General features: G+C 49.0%; 1 protein-coding gene across 1 annotated transcript; it reads right to left on the reverse strand.

Moving 5' to 3' along the window:
* Window positions 1-877: 877 nt before the first annotated feature.
* Window positions 878-14,509, reverse strand: HMOX1 (heme oxygenase 1). The gene is made up of 5 exons (XM_003771103.4): window positions 14,324-14,509; window positions 12,217-12,337; window positions 6,270-6,761; window positions 5,571-5,670; window positions 878-1,629 (listed from the first exon to the last, which is right to left on the reverse strand). Exons 1-5 carry the CDS (start codon window positions 14,353-14,355, stop codon window positions 1,511-1,513), a joined length of 864 nt encoding a protein of 287 aa, XP_003771151.2. The 5' UTR covers window positions 14,356-14,509; the 3' UTR covers window positions 878-1,510.
* Between the last annotated feature and the right edge of the window lie 3,382 nt (window positions 14,510-17,891).

Consider the following 17,891-nt stretch of genomic DNA (forward strand, 5'->3'; position numbering starts at 1 on the left):
TTTCCAGACCGATGCCCAGGGAGATGGCAGCAGGGCTGCTCCACGTCCCACAGCCAGCTGGGGCTGACCACGGCCTTTGCTTGTGCTCCTGATGTGAGAATGTTCCTTGCCTTTGGCTCCTAGCGTCCAAGAGTTCAAGAGGAAGGGACCTCATTGGGTCCAATCCCTGCCATTTACAAAGGGGGGGAGTGGCTTCTGTGGGAGACCCCGAAGCAAGACCCCCGGGGACTCTGGATCTGGAGCCCTAGCTTTCTTGTCTGGGCATAGGGATTTAACCCCTAGAGAGCCCATGTTCTTGGGTCCTGGCTCCCAAATCCTCCCTCTCCTCCCCCAGATTTGTAACATCAATTAGAAAGCAACAGGAATATAAGAATACTGGGAACAAGTTCTCCTCATCCCAGCCAGAGGATAAATGACTAGCGTGGATTACTTCCTCTCTCTCTGGGCCTCTTCTATTAAAAATTTTAAAATTTAAAAGGGTCTTTTCCAGGTCTGAGTCTATGATCTCAGGGCACTTCTCTCTGGGCCTCAGTTTCCCCAGTTGTAGATTAAGGGACTGCCTCCATGACCTCAAAGGTCCTATCCGACTCCATCTTTATGATCCCAAGGCATCCCCCCATCCCCACCCCATGTTGGCTTCCTCATCGTTAGAGGGAAGCGTTTGGTCCAGGAGGCCTCTACGGTCCCTTCCGCCCAGGAAGGTGTGCTTGTGGGAGTCCGTGACCCAGCACTTGGCAGGGATTACAGCTGAGCTTGACTGACGGCCCGGCCTCTTGGAACCGGCCCCCACGGCCCTGCGGACGAAGCGGAACGCTGGAATTTGACCCTTCCCCAAGGCATTTGTACAAAAAAAACAAACTTCCAGGGGAGCCAGATATTTAGAAGTAAAAACAACACTGTTTATTGAAAGTTTACACAGACAGACTCAAGGACACTGACATTCTATCGGGTTATTTAGAAACATACATATATATACACACATACAAATACCCCCCCCCAACAAAATGAGGCAAAATCCCTCCCTTTGACCCTGGGGGAAAATAAAAAATAAACCCAAACATTGTGAAAACTGGACCAAACAAAATCCCATGGAAAACTGGCTTCTGACAAGACAACATTCTGAAATATAAAAGCATAAACCGTCTATGGGACGAGGGAAAGTGGTTACTCCTGGGTCATCCAGGAGCCGGGCTTGCCAGGGCGTTTTTCAGGGCTGGAACCTCCTTCTCTTTGGGGTTCTTGGGGACTGGGAGAGAGTGCTACATCTGTGAGGAGTCCCTGAGGACCCCCTGAAAGTTCAAGTCCCTCAGGCCAGAGGTAATTTGGGTCAGTTTGGGGCTCTCCTCCATCTCTTCTGGTGAAGGAGAAAGTGCTAGGGCCAGGCCCTGGGAACCTGTCCCACAATGACCGGGGAGGCCCATCGAGTGGATCTTCAAGAGGCTGGAAGCAGTCCGTAGGCTCAGGAGGGGAGGCCGTGGGAGGTCGCCCCGGAGTGTCTCTTCTGACTCATTCACATGGCATAGAAGCCCACCGCGACAGTGGCCATTATGGAGAGGGTCAGGATCCAGCGGAGCAGGGGCGAGTGGGAGAGGAGACTTCTCTGAGGAGCTGTCTCCGTGGAAGTGGGGCCTACGAGAGAAAAAAACTCGGAATGAGAAGGTTCCTCCAGCGTCACCAAGTCTGCCACAGCCTCTCAGAGCTGTCGAGCTTCTGGCCGAAGGCCCCCAGGGACGGGGGACCACGGTCCCCACGGCAGTCCCTTGGACCCCTAGACAAATCCGGCCCCTGGAAGGTTTCTCTGAAGTCAGAGCTATTTCTGATCTGTCTCTCTGTAACACAGAGGGCACGGGGGGCCTTAGACATCACCTACCTCAGCGGTTCTTAATCTGCTGTGGGCCGTTAATCAACCAACCATCAATATTTGTTAAGTGCCTACTTTGTGCCAGGCTCTGTGCTAAGGCAAAAAGGAGACTCTGCCCTTAAACAGCTCGCAATCACATACAAATATATACAAAGCAAGCTCTACAAAGGTGAAATAGGAAATAATTAACTGAGGAAAGGCACTGGAATCAAGAGGATTCAAAGGTTTGTGAAACTGGGTTAACTAGTTGGAAATTTTCCTTGTAACCAGTCTGTCAAGAAGCAGTTATTTTATGCATTTAGATACATTTTTCTGAGAGGGGGTCAACACCCTTCACTAACTTCCTGGCAAAGGGGCCCAGGACCCAAAATCACTCCATTCCCTCACCTATGAAATGAAAGAGGTCGGGCTAGGTGGCTTCTGAGGCCTTCTCAGCTACACTCTGTCACGTTACAGATGAGGAAACGGAGGCATAAAGAGGCTGAAATGTTTCCCCTTCAAATCCAGTATTTTATTTAAACCATTAGGCTACACTGCATGTCAGAAGCATAGCCCGGGATCATCGGGGCCGGGCCTGCCAGTTTTCTTGGAGGGAGGTCCCCTCCACCTGTTCAGCCCTGAAAGGCCAGGACAGCTCCCTCTGAAAGCAAGGGGGTGAAATGAGGGTCTGAGAGTCAAAAGGCCCGAGTTCAGATCCTGGTTCTGACGCGTTCTGGCAGTGAGGTTTGGAGCCAATCGGTTCATCCTCTCAGTGCCTTAGTTTCCCTTTATGTTAAATGGGGATAATAGTATTCAGGTACCAAGTCATAAGGTTATTTTGAAGATCGTAAAATTCAATGTTTTCGCATTCTGTGAATGGGAACAAGGCTTCTTAGGGAGAGTTCTAGGGAAAAAGCTTACAGAAAGCATTGAGGAGCTCATTAATTGGAAGTGGGCCACTAAGCGATGCCATAGTGACATAAAGTCAGAAGAGCTGAATTCCAATCCAACCTCAGATTGTGTGACCCTGGGCAAGTCACTCAGCCTTCTTTGCATCAGTTTCCTTCTCTGTAAAATCAAGAAGCTTAGCTCGGATGGCCTCCAAGGTCTCTCCCAGCTACAGATCCTAAAGGACAGCAATTTTGGGGTGAGAGGAGGAGCTATGGTTTAGGAATCAGAAGGTACAAGTTCAAATCCACACCTACTAGCCAGGCGAACTTGAGACTTCAGCACTCTGGGGCTTCCACCTCTAGGACTGAATTGATAGAATGTAACTTCTTGAAGGGAGAGTCATTTTTATCTTTGTTTTCTCATTGCATCCACAGTGCCTGGCACACAGTAGGAGCTTAATAAGTGCTGTCCCTGTTGGTTTGGCCAAGCAGGGAATAGCAGACTTTAAGTCCTTTGGTCTCTGCCTTGTGAATTGGGACTGAACTACTCTGGGGATACTGGAAAGAGGGTTCAAAAGCGTCAGTCTCATACCTCAACCAACATTTATTAAATGCCCACTTTGTGTCAGGCACAGAAAGGTAAAGACGGTCTTACTCCTTGCCTTGAAGGTCCCTATGTTCCAATGGAAGTGACAAGAAGATAGAGAATCTGAGGAGGATCCTCTGCAACAAGAGCCCAGGTCTATGGCTCCACAGAGCCGGAAGGGTCCTCAGAGGCCATCAACTCCCTCATGTTACAAATGGGGAAACTGAGACCCAGGGAGTCCCTAGGAGCACAGCTCTAGAGCTGGAAAAATCCAGAGGGGTTATCAACTCTCCCATTTTACAGGTGGGGAAACTGAGGCCCGGGGAAATTAAGTGACTTCTTCATAATCATAAAAGTAGTTAAATTTCATAGGTAGGATTTGAAACCGGGTCCTCTAGGGCTCCAGGGGACCTCAGAGGCTACATAGTTCAACTCCCCCATTTTTCAGAAAAGGAAACTGAGGTCTAGAGAGAATAAATGATTGAGGGCTCTTCCCTAAATCCCAAATAAATTTGCCAGAGTGACCTGGCACAGTCTCTAAGTACGGGTTTTTCCCTAACCAATACAAGCATTGTTCCACTGGTGAAGGGCAGCTCTGAGTGGGTAGGACCAATGCTGCTTCTGGGCTCAGCCGGCACTCTGGGGCTGGTCGGGCTGCGTGCCCAGGGAGGGACTGTCCCTTGATGACGAAGCCTTCTAGCACCCCCAGCCACTGTTCCTTCCTCTGGGTCCCGAGTTCCCTGGTGGCCAATCCCCGAGGCCCCTGTGGCTGATGTCACGCCACCTCTGAGACCACACCACACAGAGAGACGATGGGGGAGCCGCCCAGATGTTTGCAAACTGGGCAGGACAGTGTGTCACAGAAGAGGAGGCTAATGGGCCCAGGTAGCCCCAAGAACAAACAAAACTTAGTAAGCTCCCCAAAGACAGAGCCAACTAGGCTGCTGGGGAGCCGGGAGACTAGGGAGGTCTCAGGATGGACAGATGGGAAGGCAAAAGAACCCAGAGGTCCTGGGGTCACCCCCGTAGCACCGAAGGCAGCGTGGGTGGTGGGAAGAGCACAGTATTCCAGCTCCAAAATCTTCAATAAACCCCAATTAAGTGCCCACTGTGTGCCAGCCACTGTGCTAAGTTCTGAAGACAATCCCTGCCTCAGGGAGCTTACAGTCAGTCTCACTACCTATGTGGCTTGGGCACGGCACTTAATTTCCCAAACCCCTCAGTTTCCCCATCTGTAAAATGAAGGGGGTTGGTCTAGATTGCCTCAGTCGAGCCAGCTCTGAATGGGTGATTCTGTGGTCTGAATCTTGTATTCTGGAGACCTCAGTTTCCTTCTCTGAGAAATGGGGAAGTTGAACCACATAACTTGATTGTAATTCAAGTGAGAACAAGTAGCCCAGTGAGGCTCACGGACCTTCCCAAGATCCCTCAGAAAAGGAAAGGCTTCTGAGAGAGGCAGACGTTTCATTAGAGCGTGAGCTCCTTGGGGGCGGGGATGCCTTTTGAAACTTACTACTATCTCCAATGCTATGGCACACAGTAGGTGCTTAATAATTGTTTACCGATTGACTGATTATTGATTAACCAGGCTTAGTTTAAGTTACAAGAATGGGACTTCTCAGCCAGAGGAACACAAAGGATAGTTACTGATGCGATGAGTTCTCTGGGCTATTTCTCTGTAAACTTGTGAGAGCTCACTCATCACTGACTCCAGGGCCTAAGCTGTTCACCAAGAAGATGCAGATGCTAATGAAATCTCAGCTTCTGGGATCACCCCCTGTCTCAGCAGGAACCACCCAGACAACATCCCCCCAGAGTAGTGGGAAAGGCCTCGAGTTATAGGAAACCCCCAATTCTCCCCATTCTACTTTGGAACAGTTAATAACAATGATAGCATTTTGGTGGCACTTTAAAGCTTGCAAAATGCTTTACCAATGTGATTTCATTTGTTCCTCACAACAATCCTACAGGATAGTATCGTTATTATTCCCATTTTACAACTGAGGAAACTGAGGCAGACAGGTTAAGCAACTTGCTCAGGGTCACACAGCTGGCAAGTATCAGAGTAGAACTGAACTTGGGTATTGTCAGTTCCAAGCCTGGTGCCCTGTTCCCTGAGCCAGGGAGAGAGAGAGGAAGGTTCATCCTTCCTGATCTGGCAACCCGAGATGCCCATTTGCCAGCTTTGCTTAGGAAACTCAGTGGCTATTGGGGGAAACTGGCTAGAGGAGAATGCGGGTTTTTTGGGTCTCACCTTGTACTTTGCCTCCAGCTCTTTTTCGAAGCTCCTGCTTCCCAGGAAGGTTTTTGTTTTCCTGGTTCTTGGACAACAACTCCTGCAGCTTCTCAAACATCTAAGGACAGAAAAAGGCATGTGCCTGAATCAGAAGGTGCCCTGAGCCACAGACAAGCCCGTCCCTCTGGGTCTCTCACCCCAAATTGGTTCTACAGCTTTCACTCTTCAGGACCCTCCTCCTCCTCCTCCTCCTCCTGGTCTCTTTCTTTAGGAATGAATCTAACGTGGGGGTAAAGACTCTGGGACCTTTCTTGTGGGTCTGAGGCTCCCTTCCACCAAGGAAAGAAGAGATAAAGACTGGGCCAATGCCAAGGGAGGCCACAGAGTGAGGGCTTTCATTGGAAAGGCTTTTCCTTTTTAGGAGTGAGGAAGGCTCCCCACGGCTATGGGGGAACACCCCACCAGCTGGAGAGGTCGCCGTCTTCATCATTCCCAAATAGTGGGACCAGGGAGTCATCGCTAGGTTGTCTAGAGGGGAGAAGGCTCAGAACATTAAAGCTTGCAGGGGCCTGACATGGGACGCTGAATCTAGCCTGGCCCCCGCCTCCCGTTCAGTGGCCCAGGCCTTAGGGGCCCACCGTGACTCCCGGGGGCCTGTCCTATTTGGCCAGCTCCCGCCCAGACACTGTCCGGCTCCGGCGCACAGGGGGAGCTCACCTCGATGTTCAGGAGGAAGGACGTCTGCGCCTCCTCCACCACCTTCTCCTTGGTGGCGGGGCTCATCTCGATGGCGTTCATCCGCGAGCGGTAAAGCTGCTTGAACTTGGTGGCGTTGGGGATGGCGGGGAAACTGAAGAAGGCCACCCCCTCCCCCGTGCTGGGGAGCCCCAGGGATTTCTGGGCAATCTTCTTCAGGATCTGGCCCCCAGAGAGGTCCCCCAGGTAGCGCGTGTAGGCGTGGGCCACCAGCAGCTCCGGCTGCGCTCGGCCCAGCTCCCGGAGCCGGCTCACGTACTTTCTCGTGGCTGCCGTGTAGGGGATCTCCTTCCTCCACTGGGGGCCGTACCAGAACTCCATGTCCTGCTCCAGGGCAGGGGTGCGGTTCAGCTCCTCAGGAAAGTAGATGGGGGTGACAGCAGGGTGGGCCTTGTGGCGCTCCATCTCCTCTTCCAGGGCCAGGTAGACGTGGTACAGGGAAGACATCACCATCTGGAAGCAAGCAGGTCATCATTAACCCGTGTCAGCCGAGAGAGGCGGTCACTTGCTCACCGTGGGACAAGTCCTACTGTGTGCCGGCACTGGGAGCCAGAGGGGCTCCTCGGGGGAGACAGAGCCACAGGGGGATCAGAGCAAACTCTGGAGCTGGGGGGGCTCAGGGAGCGGGCCGGTCAGCAGGTCCTGGGCGCCCTTTGGGGGCCTTCCCTGTGCCAGACCCCGCAGAAAGGGACTGCAGGAACGTAGGACTCAGGGCCTGCCTGCTGAGAGCTTACACTCCAGGTGAGGCGAGGAGACCAAGGAGCAGGGAGGGCTCTGGCCGAATACCATGGGATTTGGAGTCGAAAGCTGCCCCTGATCTTGCCTCCCTGGGACCCTAAAGAAGTTGCTTAATGTTTCTGAAAAAAGTCAGGACCCCCAGGGGGCCCGCAGCTCTCCTCCCCTTGTCAGCTGGGAGCGGCTCCAGGAGATGAGACCTCCATCCCTTTGTCCCAAATGAATCTGGGGATGGCTGCTTGAGGGGGGAATGACGTAATGTGATTTTGGGGTCCCTGACCTGGGGGCTTCTGTTCTAATGAGTCCTTAGTCTTCTGGCTTTGGAATTACCCAATCTAACTGGAGACTACTTTCCAGCCTTCCCCTTGGGTCACAGAGTTAACATAGCTATGACTGAGAGCGGTATAAGTGCATCTCCTTGCTTCAGTCCCTTTGCTGGATTCTGAGAATTCAGAACACAGTGATGGTGGCAATGGCTGGTGTCTCATTGCTTTAAATAAACTTTGCCCCTTGACTAGGAAAGAATATTTATATTTCTGAAAAAAAAAGGGCCAGATTAGAGAGACCAGGCCCTGAAAGCATTCTGGATTTTCAGTTAAGAGTTTTCTGCCATTTACTAGGCTGTAGAACCTTGAAGAAGACACTTTATTTCTCCAGATCTCAGTTTCTTCATCTGTAAATAGAAGACAAAATGGCCCCAAAGGTCCCTTTCAGCCCTCTGAGAACAGGGAAGAGTGAATAGAGAGCTAGCCACAGAGTCAGGACAGCCCAGGACTGGTATGGACTGGCAATTCGGTTCTCCCTGCGACTTTTTGCTCCTTCAGGCCTCTGTTTCCCACTCTGTAAGATGAATGCGTTGGACTAGATTCCTCAAAAGCCCCTTCTAGTTCTATTCTACTTTTGTCTTTGGGTTTGGGGGCAGAAGAGTAAAGAATTGAATAATATTTGGGAAAGAGGGGAAAGAAGGAACTTTGTGAGAAAATGAGGCTATGGGAATAAGGAAGATAAGAGGGAAGGCTGGAGATGTTGGGTGGAACCACATTAAAAAGAATTTGATTAATTTGGAGAGCCCCAGAATCTCAGAGCTGTCGTGGTAAGGGAGGGAACCTCAGAAACCGTCTAGTCTGAGCTCCACCCAAGTAGAGATTCCCTATTCAAACAGCCTTTGCTTGAAGACCTCAAGGGATGGGCAGCTCACCGCCTGTCAAGGCAGTCCACCCAATTTTGGTACAGTGCTGATTATTAGGAACTTTTTCCTCATAATGAGTGAAAATCTGCCTCTCTCCAACTTTTGCCCATTGCTCTTAACTCTCCCCTCAGAAGACATAGGTCCACTGCCATGAGCAAAAGTAATAAGCCCAGGTAGCGAATTATTTGATGTTCTATTTTGCTTCTTCTGGAGAATTATCATGGCTGGTTTTTATATGACATGACTTCACTCCTATCTGATGTGCTAACTGAAGCTAAGAGTTAGATGTACAGATATTATCCCCATTTTACAAACGAGGCAAACTGAAGCTGAGGGAGGAGATGGACCATGATCGGCCTGGAGGCCGACGGCCTGTCCCTTCTGTCTGACTCGCGGACGTGCCGTCCCCCTCCCGCTCCCCACTCAGATCTGGGGGCTACGTGACTGTGCGCTCAGGCTCCACACTGCTGGCACACGGCACAGACTCAATAACGATTGCTTTATGGAGTCATTTATTCATTAACTCCAGTCATCCCGCAGCCGCGTGGATGAAAGGTCAGGAGGGAAACAAAGTCGAAACTCGAGTCTGAGGAGTCAGTATTTCTGCAAATACCAAGGAGGCAGCCCACATGCTAGAAAGTTGGACTTGGGATTCAGGAAAAGCAAGGTCAAAATCCTCCCGCTGAGCTTTGTGTGACCCCATCCGACATAGTGTCCTGAGGCTTTAATTTCCTTATCAATAAAATGGAGACGAGAATAGCTCACAAGATTTTAGTAAACACAGATAACAGCCACCCAATCAATAAGCACTTATTAAGTGCCTGCTGTATGATATCTCAGATTCCAGTCTTTATAGTGCTTGCTCCTCTCTCTGACTCAGTTTACTTATGTGTAAAAATGAGAGATTAAGGTCTTCTAAGCTTTGAAGTCTATTTTGCCACTCACTACCTGTGTGACTATGGACAAGTCACTTAAACTCTCAGCCTCAGTTTCCTCACCTGTAAAATGACCTCTAGGATGCCTCCCAGCTTTAAATCTTAAGAATCTCCTTTTCTAAGGTCTCTTCCAACTGTCCCTCTGTATTATTCTGTGAAATTTTCAAGGGAGTTAACAAGGAAAAAGACCACAAGGCAATGGACTTAGAGCCGTCCCATTTAGCGCGGGGCACAGCTTTTTGGACCCGCACCGAACTCCACGACTGAGGCAAAGTCCAAGCTGGCTAGGTCATCCGTTCCAGCCATAATTTGGCTGGGATAAAACAACTCCCTTTGAACAAATAGAAGCCTGGATTAATGGTCCATTCTAGCCTGGTTCTGCCCTTCCCTGCCTGGTGCAGTCAAATCAACCATTTAAGCCAACAGAACCTCTGGAGGGCACTTAGTGTGTTGATGGGATGGTACCCCCTCCACTCCCTTGCTCTTATCCATCCATCCTCATCCCTGAGCTGCCAGGTACCTGGGTACCCACTTCCCCTGCCGCTCTGGAAAGATGGCTGACACCTGTGCCCACAAACAGGAGGCACTTAATAAATGCGATTTGTTGGCTTGACGGCATCAGGACTTTAACTCAAGATGGGCTTGGCTTAGACCAGATCGGCCCCAGTTAACTGGAAATGCGTTCAGAGGTTTTAGCCCCAGCCTGGATGTTCTCTAGCTTGCTCCAGAACCTAATCTGAGCTACATAAGGATCACCAACTCCTGGGGAGGGTGTAAACATTTCTGGAGTGCTTCAAAGTGTTATAATTATAGTTCAGTGTTTACACTCCCCTCTGAAGTCTGCAAAACAGCCCTGGAAGGGAGGTGGCATCTGAAATCCATTCTTTAGATGAAACAACTGGGAGCTCAGGGAGGGCTGGGGCTGGAGCTGGAGCTGGTGTGAGTGGGACTCCCCTCTCCAGCCTCCGCATCGCTCTGGGAGCCGCCTCCCCCGTGTGTCACAGGGCAGTTTATGAGGCATTTTTTTTTTTTTTAACCTTTGTGAGGGTGGCAATATTATTGTTCCCTTTTAACTGGGACTCGGGAAGATAAGGGAGTCGCCCAGGTAGGAAATAACAGAGCCTTCTTTCCACAATAATGATTAACAACAATGGTGAGTATAACTCATCCTTATATAGGGCTCTAAAGTTTCTGAAACATAGGGTCATGATTTAGCTGGAAGGGACCTCGGAGGGCAACTTCCACATTTTGCAGTCAGGGAAACAGCACCAAGGAGCCCGAATCCCCACAGAGATTGTTTCATTCATTGTCACTAAAGCCCCAGTGCCTGGCACATAGTGGGTGTTCAAGAAATGCTTGTGGGTGTGTCAGAGTCGGCATTTGACTGTTTTCGAAACAAGCACAGCCACATCTCCTCCATCCTTTAAATAATAAACAAAAAGGGTGGCTAGGGGGTGCAGTGGACAGAGCCCCAGCCCTTTAGTCAGGAGGACCCGAGTTCAAATTTGGTCTCAGACACTTAACACTTCCTGGCTTTGTGACCCAGGCAAGTCACTTAACCCCAATTGCCTCAGAAAATAAATAAACAAAAAAAACCACTTCTTACTATGTGGTCAAAGTATTATCTTATATCTCTCCTCTCCTTCTAGGCTAAATACCTGCTTTCTTTGCTGCTTCTCTCCTCGACCCTCTGCGGTCTGACTCCTGACCTCTTCACTCAACTGAAACCCCTTGCTCCAAAGTTAGCCATTATCTTGACCATCCAGCTGACAACTGTTTCTCTGATATCTTCCTTCTTTTTGTCTGCACTGCCTTTCATGCTGGAGACCATCCTCTCCTCCTGCAGCCTTGGGACTCCCCCTCCCTCCTTAGCTTCCTCCTGCCTTTTTTAGCCAGTCATCCACACTCCACCTCCCTAACTGCGGGTGTTCCCCAAGTCTCTGTCTCTTTTTCTTCTCTTTTCTCTCTTTTTCTCCCCCATATTCTCAGTAAGTTCATCCAATTCCTTGAATTTAACTATCACCTCTCTGCCAAGGACTCCCAGCTCTATGTACACAGCCTCAGTCTCTCCCTCTTCATTCAGTCTTGCCTGGTAGCTTTTATTTTTTTAAACAATACATCCCTGAGACATCTTAAACTCAGCATGTCCAAAACTGAACTCATCATCTTTCCCCCAAACCCTTCTCTCTTCCAGACGTCTCTATTTCTTTCAAAAGCATCAGGGTCCTTTCAGGCTCCCAGATCATCATTTCAGCCTCATCCCAGAGTCCTCCTTCTTCTTCATCTCACACACTTACCAACGGGTTGCCAGATCTTGTGGTTTCTACCTTTGTGACACTGCTTGTGTTCAACACCTTCTCTCAGCTCACACAGTCACCCCTTGGTTCAGACTTGTTACCTCTAGTCTAGATTATTTTAAATTTCCTAACCAGAGTAACCTTCCTTAAATTCAGATCTGACCACAGCATTTCTCTACCCAACCACTCCCAGTGGCTCCCTATTGCTCTAAGATAAAGATTAAACTCTGTTTCTATTTTTGAAAGTCCTACACAGCCTGACCTCATCCTATTACTCACCTTTCCCTCATTCTTTGATTCGGCCAAATGGCCTTGTCTTCAATCACACAATTGGTGATTAATAAGCACTTCTGGACTGACTGACTGTCTCTTTGTCTTTTCAGTCCCTGATGTGTGGCACACAGTAAGTGATTACAAAAATAATTGTTGATTCATTAACCGATTCTTTGTCTGCATCCCTAATGCTGAGCATAGTGCACGGCACTAAGCAGGTGATTAATAAATGCATGTGGATTCATTAAGTAACTTTTAAAATTGCATCCAGGTGCTTAGCAAGAGCTGACCCTTGGCACATACTTGTTGATTAAAGCAGTCATAGAGCTCATTAAGTGTCAGCCAGTTCATGTTACTCAGGCCCAGCCGTCACCCAAGTTACACCCATCCTGTTGTCGGATCTCACCTGCCTCAGGCCCACACTTGCCTCACACTCCCCCAAGCCCCATCCCCTGCTCATGCCAGGTGTCTCACCGTACCTTGAAGCCTTCCTTGGACACTTGCCCCTTCTGGAAGTTCTTCATGAATTCCACATTCTCAGCCTGGCTGTGAACCTCCTTTGTGGCTTCTTTCAGGGCCTCTGACAAATCCTGAGGCATGCTGGGAAAGGAAGGCCGAGAACCACATTGTTACTGGGGCACACACGGAGAACACCCACATTCTTCGTGCGCTTCCCTTGTGAGGTGGCCATCGGCCGGCACCCATCCTGCTTCCAGGTGTCTGCCGGAGGGAACTCTGGGGACTCAAAGGGCCAATGAGAAGGCACCACGGGCAAAAAGATCATTTGATCATTTAGCCCTATTGCAAATTAATTTCTAAATAAAGTGTCACTTTTTTAATGTCTGGACTTCCCAGAATGGAAGAAAAGGTTTTTCTCTATATTAAAGGAAAAAAGGGAACATTTGCCAGGTGAATAGAGAGCCCAACTTGAGTCAGGGAGACCTGGATTCAAGTCTAACCCAAGAACTAGAAGACCAAGTCACAAGAAGCCCTGCTGACTTCTTTCAGTGGAGGGGCTTTCTGGCCATTTAAAGAACAAAATCATCCTTTCATCGTTTCCTCTTTTGCCTACTCTCGTGGAGTGGGTGAGAGGTAGTGTCGGTGTTAATGGTCAGTGCTCTTTTCTTGAACTCATTAGACAAAGACAGCACAGGCTAGTGGCCAGAGATAGCCAGAAAGCCCTAGAGACCTGGGGTCCATCCTGCCTGGGACACAAACTGGCTCTGAGACTCCAGCCAAGTGGTTTAACCTCTCAGCGCCCCAGGCAACTGTCTCTAAAAAGCCAAGTTAAGCTCTTTAAGTATTGGCCCTGAGCTAGAGAATTAGATAGACAGACACCTGTATCTCTCTCTATACACACACATTTATGTTATATGGATTCCATGCTTTCTCATAGTACAGAGTCATTAACCCAAAGCAATTTGAAAGACATAAAAAGACTTAATTTATCTATGGTTGTCTCCTCATCCCTATATCCAGGAAATCCCTTGCCCAAACATCCAGGGCGAATCTCTTTATCTGTTAGAGACATGTCATTAACCAGTGAGAAACAAAACAAAACAAAAACACTGAGCCGAGTTCAAATCCTGACTGTTATTTGCTTTGAGGCAATTCACTACTTCCCTGGACCTCAGCTTCCCAATGGGTAAAATAAGGGGAAGTTGGGTCAGATGGTCTCCTTGTAGCGCTAAGTCTATCCCATCCTATGAAGAGTTTTCCTCACTCAGGAACATAGCAGTGTCCTGCCCACAGTCTCTCTGCTGAGAAGTGTTAGTCAGGATTTGAACCTGGGGTCCAAGATTTGATCTAAGGCCCAGAGACGTCCTGTACCACAAGGTGGGCATTCCACAGAGTTTTATCCTCAGAGTGGCCGGCTTCCAGTAAGGAGGAGGCGTGAGGTTTCTCCCTGCCTGGTGGCCCCTTCCCTAAAACAACTCAGAAGAAATCTCTAGGACAAGAGCCATGTCTGGAGCCTCCCCCTCAAACCAGGGCCTTTCTAGAAATCGATAGAGGAAGTTTTCCCCACTACCCCACACGGCCTACACTTTTCTACACCGCCAGAGGGGAAACTGAGGAAGCCCGGAATGCTTGCGTCCGCCTAGCTCTGGGTGCCAGAAGAATCCAGCGGGCGGAGGGATGCTTTGGGGGGGCCCCACGTCGCAGCATCCCTCCCTAACTCAGACCCAGTTTGGGGAGGGGCTGGACATCACCTCCCCCTCATCGGAAAAGGGAACAGCCGAAGGAAAGTGGGGGAAGAACAGAGGCTCTCAGATCTCTCCCACCCACAACGAACATTTGGGGAAACTGGTCCAGAAGAGGGGAAGTGACAGTCCCACGTCACACTGGGGTAAATGACAAGTAGGACGGGCCGGGTCTTTGGATTCCGGACCTGGAATCTGGGGTCCTTTGAGCCGAAGTAGGGAGAGAACGGGGGTGGAGGGGAGCTCATCTCCTCTAAGTCCCCCCGCCCCCTTTTACAGAGAGGAAAACTAAGGCTCAGAGGGGGAGCGGGTGGCAGGGGCGGGATTCGAACCGGCCGGCGCCGCGCGCTCTTGGTATCCCGCCCCGCTCGGAGGCCCGGCTCACCTCTCGGGCTGCTCGGCTCTGACAGCTTCCATCGCGCCCCCTTTCTCCGCTCCGGGCTCCGTGCGCGCTCTCCTCGGCCGGGACCGCCTGGCTCCGAGTGCCACGCAAGGCTCCGAGTGCCGCGCAAGGCTCCGCTGCCGTCCGCTCTGCTCCGGCACTGCTCGAGTGTGCCCCGGACGCCCCGCAGCCGGCTTTAATACCCTGTGGGCGCGGAGGGCAGGGAGGGAGGGTCCGGGAGCCGGCAAGCCCCTCCCCCTCCCTCCCCGGCCGATTGCGACACCGCCTCCCGGGGGACCCGGGCAAACATCTGGCCTCCCTCCTCCCTCTCCCCGCCTCCCGGACCCGGCCTAGGACAATAGAGTCCCGGCCGCCGGCCCGGCTATCCGCCCGACCGAGCCACAAAGCGGCCCCACGGGACGTAGTTCCAAACAAAAGAGTGAAGGAAGCCCGCTGGCTTTGCCCCGGGGCACTCGATAACCCGAGAAACTTCTGGAAGAAGCTGGGGACCCGGACGAGACCAGGCCCGCTCTCTGTCCTCCCGCCCCCACCTGCGAGCTGAGTCCCCCCAAAATACGAATAGGAATTGGCAGGTTCAGCTCGGCCCCTGAGGGAAGAACTGGCATCTTTCCAGGCGAAAGGGCTGGCTACGAACTACAGGGGTCCCTGATGTACCCCCAGACTCCACCTTGGGGGGTCGGAGACCCCTGCAAGCACAGGACGGATGGGCCGTTTTCAAGGATGCTCCTAGAGGGATTTCTTGTGCGGGGAAGGATCAGACTAGAAGGGTGTGATCAAGCGTTTTACAATATGTGTGCGGGGAATTGTTTATAATCCCAAAATTCCCATTTCACAGTTGAGGAAACTGAGGCAGACCTTAAAGGGCTTGTCCAGGGGCATAATTAGTATTCGGGCCAGATTTGGCCCTTCTAGACACAGAACAGATACACACACAAAAAAAAAGGGAGGGGAGAGAAACTAGGTCCCTTCTCTCAAGGAGATCACATTCTTTTTTTTTTTTTTTTTTTTATGAGATGTTCCTTTTATTTTTTATTTTTATTTAATTGCTTTTATTTCAGGTTATTGGGGGTAACTTTACAGCATTAAAACTGCCAAACCTCTTGTTCCAATTTTTCACCTCTTACCCCCCCCTCCCCCAGATGGCAGGATGACCAGTAGATGTTAAATATATTAAATATAAATTAGATAACAATAAGTTACATGACCAAAACGTTATTTTGCTGTACAAAAGAATCAGACTGAAATATTGTACAATTAGCTTGTGAAGGGAAATCAAAAATGCAGGTGGGATAAATGTAGGGATTGGGAATTCAAAGTAATGGTTTTAGTATCTCCCAGGTTCTTTTCTGGTGTGTGGTTATTACTGCTCCATTGGAAATGATTTGGTTGATCTCCTTGCTGAGGATGGCCAGGTCCATCAGAACTGGTCATCATCTAGTATTGTTGAAGTATATAATGATCAAGGAGATCACATTCTAATGAGAAAAGAAGATATAAATGAATACATTGGCACAATAATGGAGAACTGGATCTGGAGTCAGGAAGGCTCCTGACTTCTAATCCAGTCCCAGCTATTTACTGGCTGTGTGAGCCGAGGCAAGTCACTTCCCCTTGTTTGCCTCGATTGCCTCATCTGTAAAATGAGCTGGAGAAGGAAATGTCCAACCATTCCAGTGTCTTTGCTAAGAAAACCCCAGAATAGGGTTACCAAGAGTGTTCTATGACTGAACTGCAACAAGCTGAAAAAGGAGACACTGACTAGTTGGGAGAAAGCACGAGAGACTTTCTTCATAAGGTGGGATATGAGCTATCTCAAAAGAAGCCAGAAGGTAAAAATGAGGAGGGAGGGCATTGTGAGCAGGGGAGTACCAAGACACAGAGGTGAGAGACGGAGTGGCTTGTTTGAAGACTCGCAGGGAGGTCATGTTAATGGATAGCAGAATACACGAAAGGGAGCCTAGTGACTGAAAAATCTGGAAAACCTTTGGTAGACAATTTTATAACTGATTCTAGAGGTAAAAGGAAGCACAGGATTGAGTTAGGGGACGGGAGATGGGGAGAGACAATGACATGGATCTTGCAAAGAACAGAGGACTTGAAGTCATTTGAATATTGATTCTGCTACTTGGGGTTTATTGACTTGATTAAACAGGCCTTTAAACCCAAACAACTCGGATTCTCATTGATTGGCCACCAATAGGTCCCAGGCCAAGCTCCATTTGGTCATTGTTTGGGTCTCGATAAGACTCAGATTGAATGTCAATAGCAATCATTCCTCTTTGACTAGAAACCCAAAGGCTTCCCCCTCCCAGATTTATTAATTTATTTAGTTTTTTTTTTTTTTTTAATCTATGATTAGGTAGAAATCATTCTTTGCTACAATTCTTCCCTAGTCTAAATCACTGAATGGGTGTTGTCTCAGTCAAATTGAGACCTGTTGAAGACCTTGGCTTAAAAAGGCCCAGGTCTCCTATTGCATCGAGGGCCATCTCCAGTCATCCTGATCTGGATCTAGACACTGGATCTAGATGTCTCTGGAGGGAAAAGTGAGGTAGGTGACGTTCCACAGTTCTCCCTTACTTAAATCCAATTTCTTTGCATGTTATGGCATCATCTCCCTGTAGTCGTGGTCCTCTTTGAGAACAAAAGACAACCTAAATAAAAGGCTATTAAATAAAAAAAAAAAAAAAAAAAGAGAACAAAAGACAACCATAAAATGAATGGGTGACTGAGGTACTCCTACCCTTCCCTTTCCTGGCAGATGCTGGTGAGATTTACACAATGAGATGAGTTTGTGAAATCTTGGGGTTTTAACCCTCAAAAATTTATTCAAGCCTTTCCCCTTCAGTAACTTTCCTAATCAAAGGAGGTTATTCCAGTGAAAATATCCTTTGCTTTGATTTCCTCACTGTTAACGGAAAGATTATAGATTGAGAACTGGAAGAAACTTTTGGAGTCATTTTTTACAAATGAGGAAACTGAGGCCCAGAGATTTAAATGACTTGACCAAGGTCACACAGATGGTAAATGGCAGAATAAGGATTTTAATCCATATCTATCACCTGCAGATTCATCATCCTTTCATGACAGAAATAAATTTATCTTCTGGGACTGTGAGGGTGAGAGAGAAAAATGGAAACAGAATCTTCCATTTTCTTCCCTGTTCATCAGACTGAAATCATCATTCAACCCAGGATGGATTTGCCTTCTTTATTGTCCCACCTAGTTGCCCAAAAGAGAAATGTCATGTGTGATTTCTGACTTAAAGAATATGTGAATCAATAATAGTGTCCAATAATGGTGGAATCCATGATCTAGGTAGGAAGGTTATTGTTATTGTTGTGGAGTCATTTCAACCATGTCTGACTCTTCAAGACACCATTTAGGGTTTTCTTGGCAAAGATACTTGAGTAGTTTCCCATTTCCTTCTCCAGCTCATTTTACAGATGAGAAAACTGAGGCAAATAGGGTAAAGTGATGTGCTCAGGGTCATACAGTTAGTGTCTAAGGCCAGATTTGAACTGATGAAGATGAGCCTTCCTGATTCCAG

Source organism: Sarcophilus harrisii, chromosome 5, assembly GCF_902635505.1.
Source record: "Sarcophilus harrisii chromosome 5, mSarHar1.11, whole genome shotgun sequence".
Classification (NCBI taxonomy): domain Eukaryota; kingdom Metazoa; phylum Chordata; class Mammalia; order Dasyuromorphia; family Dasyuridae; genus Sarcophilus; species Sarcophilus harrisii.